This window comes from Gallus gallus, chromosome 3 (assembly GCF_016699485.2).
Source record: "Gallus gallus isolate bGalGal1 chromosome 3, bGalGal1.mat.broiler.GRCg7b, whole genome shotgun sequence".
NCBI classification, from domain to species: Eukaryota; Metazoa; Chordata; class Aves; order Galliformes; family Phasianidae; genus Gallus; species Gallus gallus.
This window is the reverse complement of record NC_052534.1, coordinates 35,790,659-35,803,972: the sequence shown is the minus strand read 5'-3', so window position 1 is coordinate 35,803,972 and position 13,314 is coordinate 35,790,659. Positions and strand designations below refer to the sequence as shown.

The 13,314-nt window shown below is 37.7% G+C and overlaps 1 protein-coding gene across 30 annotated transcripts in view; it reads right to left on the bottom strand.

The window, feature by feature from the left end:
- The window catches only part of RGS7 (regulator of G protein signaling 7), a 258,096-nt gene that overhangs the window by 15,288 nt on the left and 229,494 nt on the right, over window positions 1–13,314 (bottom strand). For 11 of the 30 annotated variants that reach the window (XM_046938436.1, XM_046938438.1, XM_040696773.2 and 8 more), the window contains one exon: window positions 11,522–11,611. In XM_046938436.1, the coding sequence (XP_046794392.1) occupies window positions 11,522–11,611 (90 nt within the window). Of the gene's footprint in view, window positions 1–678; window positions 11,612–13,314 lie in introns of those variants that run through there. The other 19 variants (XM_025148531.3, XM_046938446.1, XM_040696775.2 and 16 more) reach the window with 8 other exon arrangements.

Below are 13,314 nucleotides of genomic sequence, written 5' to 3'. Positions count from 1 at the left end.
GGACAATGTCTACAAGCTCCTGTGAACCTATGAGTAGGTCTCTTAAGCGAATATCAGTATTAGACACACATATAACAGCACATTTGAACTGAGCCCCTGAATTAAAATTGCAAGTTTCTTCATTTACAACCCAGGGTTTGAGCACTAGTCTCAGCACTTCCAAACCACCATCTTTTCAGCTTAAAATGTTGCACTGCGGCACAAATGACAGCAAGGAGAAAGAAATGGTGTCATATTTAGCAAAAGCATACTCGTTTTCTCAGCCAGACTTGATCACATCCACTCCTATGAAAATGCAGTTCAGTTGATCTGCTCTTGGACAGCAACTGAATCACTGAGCAGACTGTGTAGACTGCACCATTACAGAACTGATCTAGCTTAAAGAAAAGTTTGCTTATGTGATGATGAGCAAGCTGGAAAGGTCTCACTGCTGCTAGCTTGCTAAAAAGAAAATGAAGAGTAAATGATTATCAATAAAGTGTGTTTGGTTAGGTGTCACTCAGAGAAAGAAAATGCCATTTCATGTCACTTTTTAGAAAGCACAAGGTATGTAACTTTTGGGAATGGCTTTGCTCTTGACTAATCTTCAGATTCAGTATTAAAATCTCAAACTTCCCAAAGGAAAGAGACTCTGCATATTTTAATGAAAGATAAAACAACAATATAAACATACACAAATTTACAGAGGAAGGATCAACTTTAATACATCTGGAGTAAAAGGTGTTCTTTTTTAAATATGGTATAAAAATAAATGCAAGAAACATTAACAGAGAATATACAGACAACAGACAAAGACACAGGCTTTCTTTCTCAATGTGAATACATCAGTGAAATGAAACCTTCTGTGCTAATTTATTGTGCAATAAATGTGATGCCATATGTATATTTATTAATATATGCATTTTTTTACATTTCTTCCAGTTTTTGATTGACGTATTTTTTAATAAACTGTGCCTAGCAGAAGCTTTTTTTTCACTGTACTTGAGCTTGCAGAAAATAAAAAGACACAGATCCAGCTTGATATGAAGGAGGAAGTGAGCAGACAGTTTTCGAAATGGAGGCATCGAAAGGCTAGAGAGTCCCTCGGAGTCTGTAATGCCTTAGTATACACAAAAGAAAACAAGTCAGGTCCTTGCTCATGCAACATCTTGTTCTACTGTCCTCTGATTCAGGCAATCAGTGAGCTACAAAGTATGTATAATGATTTGAGTCTGCTTCCATGCTACAAGGTGATCCTTTTAGTAGGACTGCACTAGACTGGTTAACCTCTTTGATGTGAGCGATTTCCCCTGAGGAAAAGATAAAAACAAAAAACAAAAACAGAAAACAGAGGCATGATCACTGCAAACCTGTTCATCAGCAACCACTCAGTGTTGCCACATCACTGTCAAATATCTAGGGGCACCAACTGGAGTCTGTCAAATCTTAAACCACAGGAAGCCCTGACTCTTGCATACCTGCACTGCCAGCCAGCCATTCTGTTTCAGAGCGTAATCCAGCAAATTCAAAGGCCAGTTTTGAATGAGATTGGGTTTGGCTGTTAAGAAACAACTGCTGAGGGCTTTGCTGTTGGTCACTCCCAGAACTACTTGAAGGCGGCCACCCTTGAAGGCGGTACCCCAAGTGAGGGTGCCTCATGCTACAGCGATGATGTGCACACTGTAGTAGCTCTGTCACAGACTGCAGAAAGCTACTTTACAGTTCAAGTAAGAAAGTAAGAGGCAGATTGCATACAGGCAGGAAAGCAGCTTTTCAAACATGAACTTTGCAATAGACTTGCTGAGACTGCATTTACTATTTATAAGGAGTATTGGTCAGGTATGTTACATGGGAACTACCTAACATTGCTTAGAAGGTGTTTGGATTTTCACATTGTCTTTTTCCTCATCAGTCCTCCTGTTGCAGGGATGCTGTTTCAGTTTTTTAGGAAGTTCTGTCCCACAAGAGTTAGCTGTACAGTGAGGAGAGAATAGTGTAGGTATGTTGTCTTGGCATATTTCAGGCAGATCTGAGCTTTAGCTGAGCCAGACAAAAGCCACAAAACCACACAAGATGTCAGTTAGCTCTCCTTAGGCCATCCTGCTGTGGCACCAATTCAGCAGAGGCAGAGCTGGCACAGCAAGCTTACAGCATTTCTCAATACACCACGGGGATACCCTGATAACATACCATAAATAGATAATAAAAAATAAAAAAGTAAAGGGCTGTATCTAATTTGTCAGTTAAAGAATATTTAATATTTCATCTATTGTATTGTTCATTTTAAAATCAAACTGACTTCAAGGAAACTACAGTAAGAAATATTGTAACTGTGAAGAGAGATGACTTCTGCAGTAAATGGTAAATAAACTTATTCTGCCTTATCAATGAGCTATTAAGTAATCTGTTGTACTGTAACTCTGTGGAATTACACAATTTAGTATCTGTTTTCCTTACCAATTAATTTTATGCTCAAAGGGATATGCAAGTTGGTTTTGAACATTTGCTTAAATGCAGTATACCAGAATGGGTCTTGACAAAAAGAATAGCCGTTTTACTCTTAGTGATCTGAAATAAATGTCATACAGATGAGGGTGAATTTTCCCCCTACAGTATAATCTTGAAGGGAAATAATGGTCTGTAATGTTGGATTAGACTCCTCATCTCTCAAGTTCACCATACCACCTGACAATAATAGCACTTGCTTCTCAGAAAGACAGCATGTCTCCTTCTAGGCATGGTCTCCTCCCTTTAGGTTTAACTCTATGAATTTCTACCCCCATTAAATTCAGTTTTTTGGCATCAGTTTAGCCTTAGACTATGTTCTCCCATAATGTGATAAGAAAGCTGTTTAAACCACTAAGCTGAACACTTCTTCTTTTTAGATAACCAGAAAGTCTCCACAGCTATGTGGCACTGGACTACTACAATTTAAGATGGTATGCCCAAATTTATTAAGTGATTTTAGAGGTGGTGCAGGGTTGTCAGCCTTGAACATAATCTAAGACAATATTCAGCTTATGCTGATCTTTCCTTCCTATGGAGATTTTTGTGCTTAATTTTGCAGGCCTACAAGCTTGGCTACGTTTTGGAACTATGTAGGAGTTCCACTGGGTATGGAACTGTCTAAAAATTAATTCCCTATCTGGAGGTTTCTATTAGTTATTAGAACAATTCCCTCAGTATTATACTGGAAGGCTACACACATTCTTATAGGGGGATAAAATCTGTGAAGTAATTTTGCCTTCTTATCTGCAACAGCTGATCCTTTTGGAGTTGTAATTCCACGGAATTTTGAGATTCCATTCCGACATCTATGGAATGACTGTGATATTACATAAAGTAGGAATTTTTTATCTAAGTGCAGGCAAAAAACTATACGTTAATTAGTTGATCTGACTCAATAACCTTATTCTATGATGTATTAATTGAAATTTTCCATATAGATGCATTAAGATGTCATGAAAATTTTGCTCTTTGGCATCACTTCCTCCCTGGATACTGCTCACCACAGTAAACTGAAAGACTTTGGATAGTTTTTCTCCTAAGTTAAGGATTTCCGTGGATGTCCTATTCTCCACCTTCCCTCCCCAGGGTTGACTCTGTTTCTTTCAGGCACAATGTTAATTACATTTCCTTAAGCCAAATTTTTGATTTGGTCAATTACAACAAATGGGCAAGTTCTAAAAGGTGTGACATATGACTAATCACACATAGGAAAATGTTTGCTATGCTAGTAAGATTGAAGAACATTTGAAAACAAATTCAGAAGTACTAGATTTTCATCAGAAGAATGAAAAGAAGATCTTTAATGTTTTTATTGTATTCTTGCCATCAACATGTAGGAGTATAGGGCAAAACTCTAAATAAGAGAAGGATTTTTGCCTTTTAGGTACAATTTGGACATATAAATTGAAACTATTTAACAATTGTATTATAACACACCAGCCAAATGAAGCCCTTTGCACATATGCAAATGACCTTTAAAGACCCCTTCCAACTCTAAGGATTCTATGATTCTGTGATTCTGTATCCCAACAAGGGAGTCAGAGTACAAGCAGGCAGCAGAGCAGCTGGATTGAGCCAATTACATTGATGAAAACCAAATAACTGACCTCATTGTTCTCTCACCTACCTTAACGTATTAACTTTTTAAATGCAGAGTTGTCCTTCCAACTGTACTTTTAGAGAGCTTGACGAGAAAATTACAGAATTTATGTGGGCAGATTTATGACCATGTGCAGATTTATGAGCTACAAATATGCTGACTGACCTATTTATGTAGCTGGACACTAACAGCTCAAATAATCTGGCAAGTAAGTCAGCAACAACTTCAATTCATATATGACTTATAAGAGACCAACGTGAAATTTATATAGGGACAAGAGTTGAAATATATGAAGTTTAAAATATTAGTTTTCAAATTCTTATCCTTTCTGCTAAGCAACCTCAGTGATGCCTTTTTCAAGTTTCTTTATTTTCCCCAGGACTCATACTTCCAGTTGGTAGAACTGGAACAGGAAGCTCCACACATTCAAAAGGGAGAGTGGCATGAACCCTACTGGGAGCAAAATGAGACAAAATGAGGATTGGACCTCCTTGCTCTCACTGTTCCTGATCTGCTTGTGTGTGGCATACATGTGGAATGACAGCAGCTTGGCCAGCATCAGCAGGCAAAGTTCCCAGGTGACATCCCTGGTGCCACACACAGTGCTGAGATAAACAGCCCTTGGCAGGAGCACATCTAGAGAGGCACAGGAGCAGAAACAGTAAGTCTCTGGCCAGGATTTAGACAGCCCTTGCTCCTCTAAGGCAGGCAAATGGATTTAGCATTGCCAAGGGTGTCAGGATTTTGCTTTGATTTTCATCCAGCTGTGCCAGCATATTTCTCTTTCAGGAAGATGATGAAGAGGAGGAGGTTAGCATTTACTGAGTTTAGGGGACAAGTTCTCACCACTACCTTCAGTGCAGGAAAATCCTCCTTCCTATAGTGGGGATTTGCAGTCCTCTCCTAATTTTGCACTGCGGCTGTTCCCTGTCCTGGAGCAATTCATAGACAAAAAGCAGTATCTGAGCAATTGCATATTCTTGGTTTGTCTTGTTCCAAACTGGGTGATACTCCCTCTTTCTTTCCCCTTTCCCAGTAATCTGTATATTCTGATGAGCTGCTCTAATTTGTGTTTGACCTACAAGCTCTTGCCAGATGGGATAGTTTTAAGTTGAAAAGCCATTGGAAGGATGGGGTAAAATCTAAGGTTTTCTAAGGTGCCAATGCACGTGACAAATAGTTTGTTTTGATATCACTCTGTATTTCTCAGCCTTTCAGTAGCTTAGGACACAGGTAAATATTTGTCAGCTGGGAAATGGCAGTCACTGTCCTAATACCTGAATGGCAGTGCTCTGTTTCCTAATGGAGACAGACCTGGCTGTGCCAGTACCACACAGAGGCTTCAGCACAAAACAAGGTATTTCAGCTCATCATTGCAGAACTGGGCAAGAAGGCCAATCTTCATTGGTATCTCCTAGCGATTCGCCTTTTGATTTTCCTCATTAAGCTAGGCATCATTCCTCAAAAACAATCTAACACTAGATTTTTAGACTAATTATTAGTCCAAACTCAAAATTTCAATGATTTTTTTTTTTTTCATTAAGCCATCTCTTTCCTAAAAAAGAGAAAGTTCGTTTCTGTGAAAGTTTGTTATTTTTAGGGGTATTTTTCTTTTTGTATCTTTCAAAGCTTTGTGATTTTTTCTGACACAGTTTTTCTTTCATGTTTTAAGAATAACCCATAAGCAAATTTCAAAAGTCTAACTAGGAAAAATTCTATGATTGCATGTTCCACAATTGAACAGAAGATCCTACAGCTGATATTACATTAAAGCTTGTTCAAAATGCTATTCTCAAGAAAAACATAGCCCATGCTTGGATTTCAGGGCTAAGTGGACTTCTGGTCTGGCTCTCGGGTATGTAAAAAGTTTTATCTGTCCAGAGAAAAATTTATTGGCTAATGGGAAATTGATATCTGCATTCTTTCTCAGTAAAGGGACAGTTCTTAACATGACAATGTCAATTTAAACATCTATAAAGTCTATACCCCACTGAAAAGAAATGAGGAAGCTATTTTCAAGAGTTTTAATTTTCACCTCTAGACCATAATTTGCAATTTTTCATATTAAATTACACTAGACATTGGATTGTGAAAATGTGCTGTGTTCCATGGCCTTTATATTTCTTATCTCATGCATTAAATAGTCTAATGCTACTGGTTTGGAGAGGAAAATCCTTAAAGGAAACTGGTAAGCAAGTTCTAAGCTAAGTGGAAGCAGACAGCTGGAAAGAACATGGGTAATGTAAGATATAGTGGTTTTAAACCCAGTGTTATTAAACGGAGTTCTTGCTTATGAGGCTGTGAGTGAAGACGATTATCATTTGATGACTCTCTGGTTTAATAAATGAAGTGAGTTAGCTCAGTTTTGTACTGGCTGTATTTTCATAAAACAGGACCAACTTACAAGCCCATTTTTTTTCACCTCTACAGTTAAGCAGCAACAGATAAAACTCTGACACTGGCGGTGGCATCTGAAGCTGTCACACCCACATGCAGTGATGGAGTATCTCCCCAGGGTGGCTCTGAGGAAAAGACTGCACCTTCCTGACCTGTTAACTGGTCTCCTGCCAAGACAGGAAAATTTGCATGTAGTGGAAAAGAAATGTGCCTACTGTGCCGTAAATGAAATGCTTTGTTCTGGGTTTCCGGACCACTGATCACAGATAAACATGGGCAGGTGTTCACAAAGGTGTGTTGCTCAGAGACTACCAGTCTGCTATTGTCACAGTTCCTGATGTGAAAGAGAAATTAAAGTCTTCCTTAAAGGACCTCTTTTCTTCCATCAGTGTTATGAGTGCACCTTCCTTCTCCTGTGTGTTTTTTTTTTTTTTTCTATGCTGTATAGATGTTATTACTTCAGGTAGAAGAAGTTTCCTAAGTTTTTATTTAGGAAAAAAATATTACATACAGCAAATATGAGTTTGCTATTACTTCACCTATACTGTATCTGTATGTAAACATGTTTCTAACACTATTCATATTGTCTGTTGCAGACTGCCAAAAGCGTTAGCAACTGTGCTGTATAATTTACAGAGCAAGCTAAATAACTAGTGCTTCTAGTTGTGCACATAGGGCTTTCATACAGTGCACTGAATTATTGAAAGCTTTCTGAAAAGAAAACTCTACAATGTCAAAGAAATGCAGAGCTAAGCCTAGTTTTCATGTGTAGATAGATTCACGTCTGTTTTTTCCCCCACCAAACTGAAATAATGAGTGATTATCTAAGGTGATTTCCATTTAACTTTATGATTAGTATAGGGGGATAGCACTTAGAAAGCTTCTAAACTTTTTAGCTTAGCAACTGCTTTCTGTTGCAAGTATAACCCACTTCCAATCACTGCTAACAAAAGGTTCAGAAATATCTTCTAATCTCAGCTTAACAAATCAGGTTATGAATCACAAGGTCATCCTCTCATGTTCAGTCCCTATACACAACTGTTGGGTTTTTTTTTTTACATTTCAAATAAAAATACTGAGGTCTAATTTAGTTCAATGCAAAGCCACTTGGATGTAACTGAGAAAAAGAACGGTGGAAATGAGTCTAAATTTTCTAAATTGTCAGAAGATAAGTGAAAATACAATTTTCTTCTTTATAAATCATTCAGAGACCACTGCATTTGGCTAAGCTGTAGAAGACCTGTTTCACATCTATTTTCTGTATTAATCAGAAGAGCAGGTCTTTTACCGCAGTCTGTCCCTTCACAGTAGAACAAGTTAATCAGTAGGATGTTCTGAGAAACACTTGCCTCATCCCTGTATGTTTGAACCAGTGTACCGAGGCACATAATTACACATTATAAACTCATCATAATGGAGAACAAGAATGGAAAAATAAGGATTCTTGGTTGGCAAGGGGTCCTGGGTCCGTGGGGGATAGAAACTCAGATCTCTCATAGAAAAATGTTGGTACCTGAGAACCTTGATATTCTGGAGTAATTTGCAAGCTTCTGAGCTGCTCGTCTTATCAGGAATGTATGCTTAGAAGTGATATTTTTACTTTTGTAGCTGACCCGACTTCACAGATTCCACCCAAAATTCATAGGGTAGTAGTTTGAGGAAAAACAAATGCAACGTATTTACTTTATAGCTTGAACCATGAGAGAAGAATTACCCTCTTCTACTGAAACACTAATGCTTCACATTCAGAAATCCTCACTCCCCTCTTTCTAGCTCACAGTTTTGTTACTGGGCCTGCCTTGCATCTCCAGCACCCTGCTGTTCTATTCTTCTGCCCTGAGATTAGCTGCTGAATGTTGGGCATGCCGGCAGGGCACTATGCTGCAGTGCTGGTGTACAGAGCTGATGCTTTATCAGAGAGTAACTGTGGTGCCTTCCAGTCTGCATTCACTTTTACGCTGTTTTGTGTTGTGTTTTCCTTGTATCTGCCTGGAACTCATTATTTCTCTCCTTACAGCTACTTGTTTACATACTTTTTACCATAACCAGTTCCTGATCTGCTGGCTACTTAAACACCCAGCCTACATTGCAGTTTGTCAGGCACTGTGACAAGCAAAATCTTGCCTCTCAGAGGTCCCAGATGTGCTGTCTGTGCTCTCTCTCATTAACCCAGGCTCGTTTATTACTGTGGAACTTCCTGTTAAACATCTCCATGGAAGAAAGTAGAATCATTACGTATAATGTTGTCACGTATAACATTGTTTTATAGATCAACCTGTTTAGACAACACACAAATCACACTGCAACATGCTATGGCAACACCACCATGCAAAAAATAGGGGTTTTTGTTTCAAACATTGAGATAGTTTCCTTTGTGGCTATTTACTTTTTAGTCTTACTGACTTTGTCCCATTGAATTCAAATTTGTTCCTGATTGCAGTGGATTCAAAGCATATTACAGGAAGCCTTTACCTATAAGAAAGTAGTCAAAGGATTACAGTTTTGTTTTAACACGTGAGATATTCCTACAACCTCACAGAAATTTGTACTTTCACTGTGTTTGTTTCTTGTTCTGATTACTAGAATGTATATGTAATTTAAATACTTGAGGAAACACTCTTAAGCCTCATTATACGGGAGGCAGTTCCTGAGAACTGCTTCTCCTTCCCTAGTAACTAAAAAACAAAAACCATAATCTTTGCTGAAAGCTCTCATATTTGTCATTTCAACGCACACAGCTCCACTAACCAGGTCACAAAAAAAGCCACAGATACACACACACGCACAGCAGCATCAACTGCACAATTCAACAGACAATGCAGACAAACTTGAGTAGAATCCAAGATCTTTCTACCTCTTTTCATAACAGGTTAGTGCTCGCCCTCAGTGTTGGTGTACAGTTTTTATGGCATGGGAAAATAGGGATGTTTCTGCCCTACAAAAATAAATGCGTTGAATGCTTTAGTTGGAACTTTCACAAAGTTTAAAAAAAAAAATCCATAGAAACCGGATAAGTAAAAAGAATCCCACATATCAAGCAATCAGTGGATCTTTTGGCTGGTGGCAAGAGAATGCCCGCAGCAAATTTACCAGCCTTCACATTTTTACCTTGGTGAAATATATTTCCAAAATTATTATTAAAATGAAAAAATACTCAGTTGCTGTATCCATAATCAAATTGAAATTTTAATCAAACCCTTCTGCATCATCAGCATCAATTCTTTGGTCCTAAAGAAGCTGTGCTAAGCTTTAAGGAGGATAGGGAAAGGGAAATTATTATAGTTTATTTTTCCCTGTCCCCAGTTACAAAAATGGGACAAACGCTTTTCTAGTAAAACAAAAAAAGAGACAGCAATGAAATCCAATATACTTAAACTGCATCAGGCTTAGTATTTTGGGAGGCACCGGAAAAAGGAACAACATTAAGCAGGTTTTCACAGATCCTTTACTATAAATTAAAAGAAAAAAGCAAATCATTTCATGCTTCCTAATGTAAAAAGCATGGCTCCCAAAGTTCCATTCCTCCATGTGTGACTGTGGAGGTCAGCAGGAAGGGACTAGGGAGGAGGGGTTGTAATGAAAGTACATTACAAAGCTGACATTCCTATGAAAATTCACAAACTGTGATAAATAGACTTTTAACTGTCAGGTTAGAGAAGCAAAAAGGGAAAGGAAGGTTTGGCGAGGGGGAAAGGAGAAGGATGTCCCATCAAGTTTACTAGTCTTCCGAGGCAACAAACTTACCACATTGCGTGTGAATTTCTCAAAAGATGTTCGACGATCCAGTGTGTTTTCCAACTTAAATTTAAAAGAAAATCAAAAGAAAAAGGAGGGGAAAAAGAAAAGCAAGAAAAATGGAGTAGAAAAGGACTGATGAAACAATGGACTGCAAAACAAAGTTTGTATAAATAAGGAAGCAAACACAGGTATGAAGCTGTAATGTGATTCTGCAAAACAGCAGATGGGCAAAGCAGATATAGTATTTGACAAAAATCATTTTTCATGGGGATCAAGATGGTTTGATTTAAAAGAAAAACTGAAAATAAAAAGAAATAATGAAGTGCACATCTTGTGTTAATGAACTGACAATCACAAACTTAAGGACTTCACACGGACAGTTGTAGCTTTCTGGTATTTTCAACATCTCTTTCTATATTGGATCTTCAGAAATCAATGTTTGAACAAAAAACAAAATCACACAGTACTTTCATATAATTTTAGGTCGTCATTATAAACAATAGAATGCTACGATGTTAATAACTACCTAATTTCAGCAACAACAGGGCCCTGATTTTGCAAGCATATGCCAAGTCATTCTAGGAAATCACTATTTAGAGCCCTCTAATAAAATTATTTATCATTATAAAACTCTGCATTGCACAAGCTGCTCCACGTACTCTGGGCTGTGCCTTTTTGGGAGTCATTCCATAACGTGGGCTTCTCTAAGCAAACATTACATGCTAAGACATGATCCTCTGATTGCATAAGTATGACATGATCAGTCTTTCGAGTCATATTTCTATGCTGTTTGAAACTATTCATGTAATAATAGGGAAGGGAATAGGATTAGGAAGCCCCTATTTTTATAGTTGGAATCAGAAGTTATTCAAATGAATGAGACTGTTTCTAAACACATTCTGTAGATTTTACAGGTGGAATAAAGAGAACAACAGTTATTACATAAGCAAACTTGCAAACATGAAAGACTATTCTTCTGGGATTTTATTTTATTTTTTAATGTATTTGTAAAGCACTTTGCAGTTTAAGGTGCTTCATAACAGAGAAAACAGTACAATATGGGATGTAAAAATAAAAATAAGTTTTGCTAGAATAACTTATTGCAACATGCCCACATGCAGGATATATACACATATATGTATATTGAACTCCTGTGTGTATGTGACCCTCCAAACACGCCAAGTTGGTCACCTACCAGATATCCAGTTGCACTGGCACAGGGGAGAGAAGACTGAGTATTGTTGCAAACATAACCACCGCTTTGCACAGTGGCAAGACAAAGGCAAGATGGACCAATACCTTTTTCTTGGCCTGTAGCAGCTCCTGGTAGGCACTGGATCGTATAAAACGAGGATAAGAATCACTTTTCATCAGTTTGTAAATGTGCTCCTGAAAGGAAAAGAAGGTGCTGTTACTCCCACAAAAGAAGATATAGGTGAAACAGGAGGCAGTTGTATATCTTTAAATGTATGCCAGCTACCACTACTTAGAATGGGGAATGTTATGAGGTAAGGTTAGCTGAGCTTGCAGTTCCTTAGCTAAGGATGAGTTGCTTTCTGTTCTTAAACCAGAAATTCCACCTATTTGTTACATATAAAGGATATAGCACACCTTCCTTAAACTTACTGTCCCTGTTTTCACTACAGAATTATTTTTTTTTCTGAGAATTTACAACTCAGTTCTATCTTAAGGCCCAGTTTCAAACCTCCCTTACATCAGTCAGTTCAGTTAAGTGACCGCATCAGGAGCCTCAGATCCTTTCCCATCAGATTTTCTGAACTAGTCTCTGGAGATGCTTTTCTGACTTGATATGCTTGAAAAGGTGGTAGGTTTCTAATTTAGCACTACAGATAAGTGCTTAACCTAGAGAGGGTGTCCCCTGGCTACCCTTGGAAGCATTATTTGAGAGATGTTTATTCTGCTACCCAGCTGATAATATAAAAAGGAATATGCACATGCAAATTGAAAAACAGTTCCAGGCTAATCGAATTTTCAAGATATTTATTCTTCAGAGACATATAAAAATTTGATAACACTAATCCAGAAAAAAGTGACACAGGCAGTTTCTTCTTGCAACATTCTCATCTCTGTAAAATAAAATATTTAAAATAAACAAAAAAAAAATAAAAAAATAAAAAGCCCACTAAAAATTTGTAACGTAAAATATTTTATAATCTCATTCCAGTTATAATGTTAGGAGAGGGATTTTTAGGAAAAGCAATCCTAACAGGAAGTATTCTCAGAAATATTTTAAGAAATGTACTGTATTGTGTTAGCTGTTTTCATTTTCTTTTTCATTTAAACCCTACCGTTTAGTACAGGAAACTTTAGCAGAGAAAACAGGAAACCGTAAATAAACTCTACAGTAAATACTGTTTTTGAGGTTGGTACTGCATGCAATTAATGAATAGAAAAAAACACCATATTAAAATTATAGTGATGTAAAATTAAAGCTGATTTTTTTTTATCTTTGATTTGTTAGAAACTCTAGAGAATGATTCTAAGAGTCTTTCATTGTGTTTCCTACACTAAGCCAAGAAGTTCTGGCATATAGTCAGAACTGAGGCTCGTTCATTTGGGGAGTTTTAACTCCATTCAGTTTATACAAGAGCAGCTGATTCAGGCAATTGAGAGCAGAAGGGACTCTGGTACTGGCGTACATATCAGTGATGATGGGCATTAAAATGCTATATCTGTGCAAAAATCTACCCTATAAAAACAAGATGAAATTAGGTTGCATTAATATTGTTAATGTACAATAAGTTGGGAATTGAGGATGGATATTATGTAGCACAATTGGTCTATTTTTACTTTTGTATCCATACTTTTGATATGGAATCCCACAGTACCATCTTTCAAGTCCATAAATGCTCTTCAAGGCATTTTAAAGCACAATTAAATGACTTGGTATCTGCCAAAAGGAGTTGTTAGTGGTCCCTTTCCCAGGAGGCAGAGTCCCACTCCTGACTGAACTCTGCCTCTGCAGGTGGGGCACAATGAGAGGTCCTAAAGCATCAAGCAGGAGTTGGGCCTGCCCCTTTTACTCTGCAAAATGGATCCTTCCTGGTTTGAGCTGTATGCTGAACTGCATC